Genomic DNA, 13,403 nt, shown 5'->3' on the forward strand with positions numbered 1-13,403 from the left:
AGACATTCTAAAACACTTACAGATGAAATAACAATCTTGCTTGGGTTTGCTTCAAAATCATTTATGGAATCAAAGGAGGTGTAGAACGGGTGCGAGGCTGTCAGTGAAACAGAACTGGCCAGAAGTTGATAATTTTTGAGGTTGAATAATGGGTAACAGGGCTCATTATGCTACTGTCTACTTTTGCTTATGTTTGAAAATTTCAGTAGTGAGTATCAAATAATCCATTCGTTTCTAGTTACAGTTCTAAATAAGGCAAAGGATACCAGCTAATATTTTATCCTGAAGCAGCACATTGTCTACAGTTTAAAATCATGAATCTTTATTGATCGTCATGGAACCATAAACCTGTTTATACAAGTATTTCATTTATTAAAGTAGTAATGCATAGTGGTTAAGAGCATGGACTCTGGAGCATAAGCCTCTGGGTATAAATCTTAGTGTTGTGATACTTAATAGTTGTATGACCTTGTGTAAGTTATTTAACTTCTCAGTCTCTCTTTTTTTTTTCATATGTAAAATGGCAACACTTGTATCTAGCTTATTCGGTTCTTGGGTATACTATGTAATGGATAGATAAGAAAGCAAAAAATATATACAGATACATGTATTCATATGTATTTATATCTATTTAAGTTTTCTTTCAAATAAGAAACTTGAGGTAATTGTTTCCCTTTTGCATTTGGAGGTTATTATATGTTCTTGTCATGCTTTCGAGCCTGAGTTTCTCAAACCAGTGTTTCTGAAAGTTTTTCCCTTTCACAACACATATTTACAGTGTTTTTCAATGGGAGTCTTCTGGAATCTTGGGTGGGACAGTTCTTGTTTGGGACTGTCTTTCACATTGTAGAACATTTATATTTACCTTCCCCTCTGCCTACATTAAATACCAGTCCTAACCAGTCGTTGTGATAACCATAAGTGCCCTTGCACATTTTCACATGTCCTGTAGAAGAATAGAAAAATCCCGTTTGGGGAGCCAAATTTTAATGGTGGTGCCATGGATTAATTTAGAGTGCTACTTTTGTCACATCTCTACCTAAAACGTGTTGAGATGTTCAAGGTGAGAACCGATGAGCTAAATCAGCAACATTATCACAGTGATTCTAAGTCTTGTGGAGGTTTTTGATTTTGGACAACATATAAACCTGTGATCTGTCCTGGTCTTACTGAACCAGAATATTGGATGTATGGTATGGAAGTAGATGTGTCTGTATTTTGCAAAATTTCCCTTAGTAAGACTCATACTCCTCCATTGCTTGAAAGATTTCTTTGTGCTTAACTATAATTGTCTTTCTTGTAGGTGATAGAAATTGAAGATGCTTCACCCACTAAGTGTCCAATAACAACCAAGTTGGTTTTAGACGAAGATGAAGAAACCAAAGAACCTTTAGTGCAGGTTCATAGAAATATGGTTATCAAATTGAAACCCCATCAAGTAGATGGTAAGAAACTATTAGATGATTAAAGCATTTTTAGTTAAATTTTACCAATATTTGGTGTCCCCTGTGTGCCTCACATTCTGCTAAGTACTGGAGTTACTTCTACTGGTGAGCAAAACAAATATGATCCCTGCCCTTATGGAGTGCATAAGCAAATGAAGAAGAACAAAACTGGACAATTGCAAAGAAAATGAGTATTATGAAAGGGGAAGTGTGCCCCTCACAAATGGGTATATATAGCAAGTGAATTTCACCTAATCTGCAGTGGTTGGCTAAGGGCAGCTGTGGGGTAGGGAGAGGTACAGTTAGCTAAAAGCCTTCTTCAGGAAATGCTTTTTCAAGTATGTTTGTTAATAATATCCCTACATTGGTTTTGGAAAGATACCAAATTATCCCTATCCTCTGCTTTGTCAGAGTGGAATCAGTAAGTTAGTTTTGATTGTGTATATGAATGAATTCATAAGGGAAGTTCTATAGTTCCTACTCCTTAGGTAGCAAGCCCCTTTATTGTTCCGTTTTTAATGTTGAATAAAGGGAGAAATGATGAATTATCTCCTGGATTTTTTTTTCCTGATTGACTCAAAAAACCTGAAAGTATATTTGATAGGAATCTATTCTCCCTTTGGATAAAGTTTCTATTTTGGATTATTCATATGTCTCTTTGGACCATCCCAGGGAATGGAGAAGATCTGCTGTGATAGCTTAGAGGAGTGAAAGTTACCCTCTTGTGTGCTTGTGTTCACATTTTTTTCTATTTAACCTTAGTGTGTGTGTGGGGGGGCGTAAAACAAATCTCATTTACATTTAAGAGATTTTTATCTCTCTTTTTAAAAAATTCTATTTCTTAGAAGTTTTGGTTATGTTTTTGATGTGTTTATGATGGAAGATTTATTTTATTTTATCTTATTTTATTTTATATATTTATTTGGTTGTGCCAGGTGTTAGTTGCGGCAGGCGTGCTCCTTAGTTGCGGCTCTTTGGCTCTTTAGTTGTGGCATGCGAACTTTGGTTGTGGCATGCATGCGGGATCTAGTTCCCTGACTAGGGATCGAACTGGGGCCCCATGCATTAGGAGTGTGAGTCGTAACCACTGTGCCACCAGGGAAGTCCCGACGGAAGATTTTTTTTTAACTTGAGCCTTTAAATTGAGCATAACGAAGCTGTCATTTTTAGGTGTTCAGTTTATGTGGGATTGCTGCTGTGAGTCTGTAAAAAAAAACAAAGAAATCTCCAGGTTCAGGATGCATTCTCGCCCACTGCATGGGCCTTGGTAAGACTTTACAGGTAAGAACATGAAGGTGTTCTGTTCTTGTGCATTCATTAATTTAAGAATATGTATTCTTTTATGTTCCAGCACAGTTGTAGGAGCTGGAGATACAGCAATGAACAAGAATAACAAGATTTCTCCCTCAAGAAGCTTATATTCTGGTGGGGGAGAGAGATTTTAATCAAATAAAATAAGAAATATGTACTTTCAGATAATAAATGTTAAGGAAGAATAGAGAGGGAAAGCATCTTTTAGGAAGTGATCTTTGAGCAGAGATCCTAATGAAGTGAAGGTGTAGGGTTACAGGCATAGCCAGTAAAACTGCAAAGAGTCTGAGGTGGAAATGGAGTTCCTTTACAACACTGTTTTTTTTTTTGGCCGTGCTGCGTGGTTTTGCGGGATCTTAGTTCCCCAACCACGGATTGAACCTGCGCCCCTGGCAGTGAAAGCACCGAGTCCTAACCACTGGACCGCCAGGGAATTCCCAACTTTTTAACAGTCTGTGATCCTATAGTAATGAGAACATAATATATTTTTCACTATTAAAATACTACATTTCTGAATGCAGGAAGTTGCAGGAAGACTGCAGGAGTTGTAGCAGAGATGTGGAATTAGTTTATATATATATATAAAATTTCAAGCCATAAGACAATTACTATAGATTCAGTGAGTCAGAACACTACATGGAAAAATACTCGGTAACATAATTCTCTTCTAAATGGGCAGTGGTATTTTCTGAAGATCGTAGGGATGTTCTCTGGGGACTAGGGACTTAGTAGCTGCTTTGGTGTGGTTACTTTTTATATTCGTATTATTATTACCGATCATAGAATCATGGAGCTTTAGAGTTGGAAGGATCTTATATATCATCTAGTTGAAGTCCCTTATTGTACCTATCGCTTTCCCTGTTGACCTTTGGTTGGTTGCTTTATTGTTTAAAACAAAAAACAAAACAAAATCCAAAAACCCAACTATTGTAAGTTTGCTCAATTTATTAACTTGTTTTGCAGATATTTAAATGAAGGTGGCAACTTAATTTGTTTTCTTGTAGGTGGTAAGCTTTCTTCATACGGTTCTTTTGTGTGACAAATTGGATTTCAGCACAGCTTTAGTGGTTTGTCCTCTTAATACTGCTTTGAATTGGATGAATGAATTTGAGAAGTGGCAAGAGGGATTAAAAGATGATGAGAAGCTTGAGGTATCATATTTAGAATGTTTTCTATTATCAGAATAACTGCATGAAATTCATATAGTAAAATAAAAAGATTTTTAATTACCAATGATGCATATTTCAGTGGGGATATTTAGTATTCATACATTCCTACCTTAAAAAATCTTTATTTCCTCACAAAAGGTCTCTGAATTAGCAACTGTGAAACGTCCTCAGGAGAGAAGCTACATGCTGCAGAGATGGCAAGAAGATGGTGGTGTTATGATCATAGGCTATGAGATGTACAGAAATCTTGCTCAAGGAAGGAATGTGAAGAGTAGGAAACTTAAAGAAATATTTAACAAAGCTTTGGTCGATCCAGGTAAGATATTAACAGGCACTGAGATAAAGAAACAAGTTGAATGAAAAATATGCTTATATTTAACAAATACTAATTGACCAACTACTGAGTAGCTGGTTTTTGTTTATCTTTCAGGTTTTTGCCTTCTGTTTCTTAGTATAATTTCATTAAGATGATATCACCCTTAATATTGCCAGATGTTCAGAATTCATTTGCTGAGTCTGGAAGTGTTTGAGGTTTTCAGGGGAGACCTTGTAAATGATTAAAAATTCACCAGGTACCTGTGTCACAATCGCAGATTCTTCTGACTGTCTGAATATTAGATGATTACAAGAGCTCTCTCCATACTCTGAAAACAGTTCTTTACATTTCTTTCCCAACTTTATGTCATTAGAAGAATTGGCTGCATTTTTTCTGTCTTTTAAATAGTCATCACTGTGGAAGGTTAATATTTGCAATGCTGTCATTCCTTCTAACAGTAATCTTCATGATGCAAGATCCAAATATTTGATTCTTACTTGCAACTTGTAAAAGCAGCAAGTTGTACGATCCACAGAACCAATGAATATTTAGTTGTTTGTATTCTATATTTTTTCCTTATCAAACTTTATTTTGTCATATCTAATTACTTTAAGACACTGTTGAGGCTTTAGATGTTTGTTGAGAAAGTCCAATTTTTCACTGCCAAAATAATTTAGAATTATTTAATCCAAGTATTATTTAGAATCCTTGGCTTTGCCCCTTTATAATTTTACTTTTAATTTATTTTTTCAGCTTTATTGAGGCTTAATTGAGAAGTAAAATTGTAACATAATTAAAGTGTACAATGTGATGATTTCATATATGTATACACTGAAAGAATAACCCCCTTTGAGTTACACATCATTACCTCACTTAGTTTTCTTTTTCTTTTTTGTTCAGAACATTTATGCTCTACTCATTTAGCAGATTTCAGTTATAATACATTGTTATCAGTTGCCATGTTATTACGATGTTATTTATACATTAGGTCCTCAGACCTTATAAATCTTATCACTGAAAGTTCGTACACTTTTGCCTCTTTTTTTTAGATAATGATGTAATTAGCATGTACCAAACTAATTGCCATTGTAAGTGTTAAGGCCTAATAATAAGTTTATCATTTTCTCATGATTAAAATAGTCGTCTAGAAGTCCTGTGGTTGTTTTGTTGTCAGAGAGCTATGAGCTAGTGAATAGCATGTTTTTCAGAAGGTTTCCTTCTAACAGTTTAAACAAGTTTCAGATGCTTAATATGGTCATCATGAGGAAATGAATTAAAAAGAAATTAAAGCTCATAACATGAAGAGTAATGTTTGTTATTTCCATGTAAGTCATTTAGTGACATTTAAAATAATTATTTTGGAAAGTTTTGTGTTTTCTTTGTTTACAGAAAAGTTGAATGATAGTAAAGAACACTCCCATTTACCTTGAACCCAAATCCCGCACTGTTCATCTTACATTGCCATGGCAGATTTGTCAAAACTAAGAAATTCGTATATTATTAACTAAACTCCAAACTCTATTTGAATTCTACCAGTTTAATATTACTGTTCACCTTCTGTTCCAGGATCTCATCCAGGGTACCACATTGCATTTAATTGTAATGTCTCCACAGTCTCCTCTGGTCTGTGACAGTTTCTTAGTCTTTCTTTTATTTTCTGTTATCTTGTCAGTCTTGTGGAGTACTGTTAAAGTATCCTGTAGGATGTTCACTAGTATCTGTTGTTTTTCTTGTAATTAGACTGGGATTATAGGTTTTTGAAATAATGTACTAGAGGTGTAGTATCCTTCTCCTCACATTATATCAAGGGTAAATTAGATCCACATGACATCACTAGTGATGTTAATTTTCATCACTTGGTTAAGGTAGTGTTTGCCAGGTTTCTCTGCTGTAGAGTTACTGTTTTCACCTGTGTCTGTTCTTTGCTGGTCACTAAGTCTAGCCCATCCAAGTGGGGGGAGGGCAAAAATTAAGCTCCATCTATTATAGTGGGCTACACTTAAATTTGGAATTTTTCTTTAATTTTTCTTTAAGAAAGATTTGTCACTTCTTACCCATTTATTTAATCAGTCATTTATATCAGGATAGATTAATTATCTATTATTAGTTTATATGTTAGAACTAGCACTGTATTATTTATTTTGTTGCTCAGATTGTTCCAGTTTGTCCACTGGGAGCTCTTTCAGATTGGTTCCTGTATCCCTTTGATGTTTCATCCTTTTGATTTTTTTGAGCACTTCATTACTTTCTGGTAGTATGCTCTAGGATCATGTTAATTTGTCCTTGCCCCGGAGTCCATCATTTCAACAAGGAACCATGCGTGGTTCCTTTCACTGAAAAATGGTGTTTACGAACCAAGATCTGGGCACTGGGTGTGTTTGTTGCTACTGCAGTGTCATTGCTTCTAGGTTCACTCAGCAGACAGAACTAGGTGATAGGTCTACGAATCCAGGTATATACACAAATCTATCTGTGTGTGTGTGTGTGTGTGTGTGTGTGTGTATAAACATAAACTTGATGTCATAGTGATATATTTGACTCTAATTCAGTATCATAGGGTTCATTTTAGTCTTTTTTTGTTATTCTGTTACTTGTCTTTTTCAACAGTGAGAATCTTGGCTTCAACCATCCACTATCCATTTACTTATTTATTCAACCTCATCTTATATGTAAAGTAGTTTTAGAATTATTAACCTATACCCTCGTGAGAAACAAATTTACCAACTAGAGTACAGTGCTTATGTATGATTGCTTTTGTCTGTAGCTTTATAATTTCCAAGCATCATTTTCTAAAGTTACATAGGTCAGTTCCTTCATTTTATTTGCATACATTAAAGTTTATTCTTTGTAATGTAGAGTTTAATTTTTTTTTTAAAAATTGAGGTATACTTCATTTACAACATTATGTTAGTTTCAGGTGTTCAGCATAGTGATTCATTATTTTTACAGATTATACTCTATTAAAAATTATTACAAGATAATGGCTATAATTCCCTGTGCTATACGATATATCCTTGTTGCTTATGTGTTCTATACATAGTGGTTTGTATCTTTCAGTCTCATATCCCTATCTTGCCTCTCCCCCCTTCTCTCTCCCCACTGGTAACCACTAGTTTGTTTTCCATATCTGTGAGTCATTTTCTGTTTTGCTATATACATTTGTTTGTTTTGTTTTTTAGATTCCACATGTAAGTGTTATCATACAGTATTTGTCTTTCTCTGTTTGACTTATATCACTAAGCTTAGTATTCTCTAGATCCATTCATATTGCTGCAAAGGGCAGAATTTCATTCTTTTTTATAGCTGAGTAACATTTCTCTCTGTGTGTGTGTGTGTGTGTGTGTGTGTGTGTGAGAGAGAGAGAGAGAGAGAGAGAGAGAGAGACATTTTCTTTATCCTTTCATCTGTCGACAGTTGGTTTGCTTCCATATCTTGGCTCTTGCAATTAGTGGCACTGTGAACGTTGAGGTGTGTATCTTTTCAAATTATTGTTTTCAGTTTTTCCAGTTATATCCCCAGTAGTGGAATTGCTGGATCATATGGTAGTTCTATTTTTAGTTTTTTGAGGAACCTCCTTACTGTTTTCCATAGTGGCTGTAACAATTTATATTCTCACCAACAGTGCACAAGGGTTCCCTTCTCTCCACATCCTCACCAACACTTGTTATTTCTTGTTTTTTTTATCATAGCCATTCTGATAGGTGGGAGGTGATATCTCATTGTGGTTTTAACTTGCATTTTCCTGATGATTAGTGATGTTGAGGAGCTTTTTATGTACCTGTTGCCCATTTGTATGTCTTCTTTGGAAAAATGTCTCTTCAGATCCTCTGCCCATTTTTAAATTATATATTTTTTTGCAAGCATGTATTTTATATTGCAATATTTGGATGTTCCCAAGACCACTCTCAGGTTCAGTAATTCACTAGGACTCACAGAACTCAGAAAAGCCTTTATACTCATGGTTATGGTTTATTACAGTGAAAGGATACAGATTAGAATCTGCCACAGGAAAAGGCACATAGGACAGGGCCCAGGAGAGTTCCACACCCAGTTTGTTAGTGGAATCGTGCAGGCAGCACTTACTTCTCCCAGAAGTGATGTGTGACAATACACGTGGAGTATTGCCAACCAGGCACACTCATCCGAGCCTTGGTGTCTAGAGTTTGGGCTTGGTCACATAGACATGGTTGACCACCCATGCAGGTGATCTTAGTCTCTAGCTCCTCCAGAAGTTGAGAAGATGCCACATGACCAAAGCTGCTCTCCCTTCACCCCACATCATGTTAGCATAGACTATCTGATGTGTCCCAAGCCATCCAGGTGAACAGAGATATTTTTATCAGGTCAGACATTCCAGGAGTTTAGAGGTTACCTCCCTAGAGGTGGAGGCAAAGGCTAAACTTTTCTTTGGGCCAGATTAATCCTTTACTTTACTACATATATGTATATGTAGATAAAAATCACCCTGTTTGAGGTGGTTGTTTAAATACAAATGGGATCATAATATAGATATTGAAACTCTTCTTTTTGTTTAATAATATAAACATATTTGGCATATCTTTCAAGGTTATTACATAGAAATCTACATCATTAATTTTAGTTCTGTGACATTCCATTATAGCATAGTTTTGTTAACCCCCTTTGCCAATCTTCTAAGTTGTTTCCAATTTTCCACCCTAAACAAACAATACTTCAGAGAATATTTTATGTATCTTGGGGTACTCGTGGAAGTATATCTTAAGGATAAATTCCTAGAAATTGAAATTTGGGTCAAGGGTGCACATATTTTACATTTTAAGAGATACTGTAAAATTGTCTTCCAAAATGTTTGATACTAATTTAGACTTCCACAAAGAGTATATGAGAGTACCTGCTTCACCACACCCTCATGAACACTGAATATTAGGTGGTAGAAATCATTTAAATCACTTGCGTAAGAGGTAATTTACAAAGCAAGATACATATTTTAGTTTTTAGAAAGTCGATTAGTAATTTAAAAATGTCTTACTATTCATGTAGCCCCATCTAAATACTGAATAGCAATTGTGTTATTTGATCAGGCATGCTGAAGCAGTTACTTTTGAAATCATGTAGAAGATGCATTTTCTATAATGCCTAACATATAGAGGATAATTTGACAACTGCTATTGTTTAAATCAATATTTAAGTAATTTGTGTGTATGTTAAGCAGCAAGCAAATTGTGTTTATAGGATACTTTAGCAAAGAATACATATGGTTATTTTCATAAAATAATAATATGTATTTCTTTTGAAAGAGTCACTCTCAGCTATGAGATCTTTTACAGCTTAGAAAGTGTTTTCCCCCCAACCCCAATACCCATGTAACAATCAGTTTAGCGGTCCTTTATCAGTTAAATTTTTCCCCAGCAATGGGTATTAGTTATTAGGAATAAGTCAAATGGGAAATACTACTTGGCCTATTGTGATTTACATATTATTTCTTAAAATGTAACTTTTGAAATTTGTCATTTCATGTATATATAAATTGCTCTTGGTCTCAGTTGATAGGTTTTTTTTATTTTTTATTTTTTTTTACATCTTTATTGGAGTATAATTGCTTTACAATGGTGTGTTAGCTTCTGCTCCACAACAAAGTGAATCAGCTATACATAAACATATCAGTTGATAGTTTTAACTTGATACATTAGTGCTGAAATGTATCTTTAGATACTGTTTTTCATTTGTAAAAGATATTATTTTTTTCAGATACCCCAGATCTCTTGGGATCTTTTCATCTGTGTGATTATTTCTATTCTTGCCTATTTTTGTACTCTCAGAGAACCTTAAGTACCATCCATAGTAGTACTTTAATACTCTAATAAAATTAATACTAGTGAGAGCCACATTAACCATATACAGATAAAATATAACTTATCAGGATGTTGTTTTATCTTTCCACAAGAGCAGCACTGTAAAATGATTAACTTAACTTAAATGGATTATATTTTTATTTTTATTATATGTTAATTAAATGTTGTTTTTTCTAGGCCCTGACTTTGTTGTCTGTGATGAAGGCCATATTCTAAAAAATGAAGCATCTGCTGTTTCAAAAGCTATGAATTCTATACGATCAAGGAGGAGGATTATTTTAACAGGAACCCCACTTCAAAATAACCTAATTGAGTGTGAGTCAATATCTGTAGTTACGCTATAGAGTATTGGCATTGCCTCAGATATATTTTTGCCACATCGCCATCTGCCTATCTTTAGTTTATTCTAGTATAGTCTCTGACCATGAACTACATAGGTCCATTCTTAGTCTACTGTGAAAGTATACCATTCATTTCAAGTGGAATGGGGTTTTTTTGTGTTTTTTTTTCCTGCGGTACACGGGCCTCTCACTGCTGTGGCCTCTCCTGTTGTGGAGCACAGGCTCTGGACGCGCAGGCTCAGTGGCCATAGCTCACGGGCCCAGCTGCTCCACGGCATGTGGGATCCTCCCGGACCGGGGCACGAACCCGTGTCCCCTGCATTGGCAGGCGGACTCTCAACCACTGCACCACCAGGGAAGCCCATCAAGTGGAATGTTTTATAAATATAAATGGTAAACCACAATCAAGAGGTGTGCCATTATGAGTGTTCAAATACAAATATAAAATTTAAAGTATATGCAAGGTATCAGAAGTCTTAATGATTGCTTAAAAAATACAAATGCATTTGTGACTATTCAGGAGCTATTGTAATAAAATATATCCAGTTTTGGAGGAGGTACTGATAGGAAATTGAAAAGAAATGCTAAGCATGAAAGTTTTAGGAAGGTGGAGATTGGAGGAGAGCTATGTTGAATTGATGTCAGGATACAGTTTGCTGAGGCTGAGGATAGATGATGTGAACCCAGGGAAGTGACTTGTGAATTTCCCTTATTTTCATATGTGTGTGATGACACTAAAGAGGGAACATGAGTTACTCAGCAAATAACAAATTGAAATTTCCCATTGTAATCTGTTCTAATAGCTTTTTGTTATTTTTATGTTATTTATATTCTTTTGGTGTATTTATAGTTACTGTTTTCTGTTTTATTATTCGTAATACTGGTTATTGTCTCACTTTGTCCTTGTTTATATTTATCTATAATATGTATCTATATTTTATCTTTATTTTTGTCTGTTCCAGTTTCCCCCTTTTCTGTTGCCCCATTTATAGACTGTTGCCCTGTTTCACATTGTGGTCCTGTATAGTATAGGGCAACTGATTACTCTGTTAAGGATTTCTGGAACTAAATCAGTTAATACAAAATTTGATATAGTAGTTTATTACCTGATTTTATTATTTTGATTCAGTATCTATGTTTTTTTCACGAGATTCCCTTGCTGACCATAAAATCATGGTTAGAATTATAGAGCAGTTGTTTTATACTCAGTATCTATTAAAAAGACTAGTGAGTTCAAATAAAATGTTCTTTGGTGTTTTCTTAAACATTCATGTCTAGAATTTTGGGATGGGTTTTATTTGAGTTTCTCATCTGATTTAGGTAATCCAGTTCTAAATCATACTGATAACCAGTATTAGTCTACACTCAGTTTGGTGTTCTTTCTTTGTAGCTTAATTGTAATGCTTCCATGGCATGCCTTTTAGACACGAGCATTTTATCAGAGAATTGTTCTCAGTTCTTTTAGCCATTACTGTTGTTAATGAACTAATATCTTCTTTCTTAGATCATTGCATGGTTAACTTTATCAAAGAAAATTTGCTTGGATCCATTAAGGAGTTCAGGAATCGATTTATAAATCCAATCCAAAATGGTCAGTGTGCAGATTCTACCATGGTAGATGTCAGAGTAATGAAAAAACGTGCTCACATTCTCTATGAAATGTTAGCTGGATGTGTTCAGGTACAAGTACATTCCACAGTAATAAAATATTGTTACTTTGGTATATTGCAATCTCAAAATGTTTTCTGAATTCAAACTTTGTGTTTTCTTTCTCCTTTCAGCATGTATCAATAGTTTTATAGTTAAATCTCTTTGCAGTCTCTTCCAAAGTTTATGCAGCATTGAACTTTAAAAAAATTGCCTTGAGAGGCTTAGAACATAATTGATTAATTCATTTGCTGGGTGTATAACTTCATGTGTTAATATGTTCATGTTTAGATTTTCTCATCCTTAAGATAGGGAGCATGTAAAAGGAACACAGCTATTATGATTAAGAAATTTCTGTGCTCACCTAATTCTATAGTATAGTATTCCAAACCTCATTTGTTTGAAATGGTTTTAGGAAAGGCAATTATGAATTATGAGTGAAGCCATATTAATGTAATCCTGAAGAAACAGTTTTATTAATTCCAAGTACATACAGTAACCTTAATGGGCTAATAGTGTTGTTTACACATGGATCTTCAGTAAACCTTTGTTAAAATGAGTAGATAAGTATGTAGAGACTGACCAGTTGGTCAGTCTGCATTTTATCTTAGTTCTGTATTTTTCTTAAGACACTAGATATTAATGGTAGCAAAAAAGATGTAACAGATGAGACAGGCTATCATTTTGACTGAATATACTACCATTACGTAAGGTGAAATCATCCTGTTTGTTCAGGTTAGCCAGAGGTACTAGCAGGTACTGTATTTCTGTATTACTGCTGCTACTTAGGCAGCGTTTTTCTTGTTTAGGTAGTCATTTGTATCTAGCACATTAGTGTTCTTCTTTCCTGTTCCTATGTTAAATGGTTTCAAGAGTGCCTATACTTGGCTTGTTTTCTCAGTTGGGCAAACATTCCCCCTGACATTATGTGTTATCCTCTGGCATGTTGGCACATCTTACCCAAAGGATAACCCAGACTGCATCAAACTTTGATTCAACGGTTTTACTGTATGATTAAAGCAAGTCTTTTTGCTAGCACTACCTACTATATCCCCTCCCCACCTTTTTTTCTTTTCTTTTTTTCTATATAGAGGAGACCATTTGAAAACCTAAATTGCTCACTTGGTAATATGGCCACTTCAATTTAAAACCTGCCTGGTGTGTTGCAGTATCTTTTTACCAGTGCGTCATATTGTATAGTCACATGAAATACATTAACTACAATTATATGGGATCATTGTGTGATTAAAGAGGGTAAATATGTTTAAGTAAATGTTTTCTTATATGTCTGGTACCTATTTATTTATGTACATTTTTTTAGTTGCAAGCAATGATAATTCTTA

The 13,403-nt window shown here is 34.7% G+C and overlaps 1 protein-coding gene across 1 annotated transcript in view; it reads left to right on the forward strand.

Moving 5' to 3' along the window:
- The window catches only part of ATRX (ATRX chromatin remodeler), a 247,901-nt gene that overhangs the window by 145,001 nt on the left and 89,497 nt on the right, over nucleotides 1-13,403 (forward strand). The window contains 7 exon segments of the mRNA XM_073799062.1: nucleotides 1,304-1,445; nucleotides 2,616-2,653; nucleotides 2,655-2,726; nucleotides 3,761-3,907; nucleotides 4,064-4,241; nucleotides 10,250-10,387; nucleotides 11,918-12,093. Of these exon segments, the coding sequence (XP_073655163.1) occupies nucleotides 1,304-1,445; nucleotides 2,616-2,653; nucleotides 2,655-2,726; nucleotides 3,761-3,907; nucleotides 4,064-4,241; nucleotides 10,250-10,387; nucleotides 11,918-12,093 (891 nt within the window).

This window comes from Tursiops truncatus, chromosome X (genome assembly GCF_011762595.2).
Source record: "Tursiops truncatus isolate mTurTru1 chromosome X, mTurTru1.mat.Y, whole genome shotgun sequence".
Lineage (NCBI taxonomy): Eukaryota > Metazoa > Chordata > Mammalia > Artiodactyla > Delphinidae > Tursiops > Tursiops truncatus.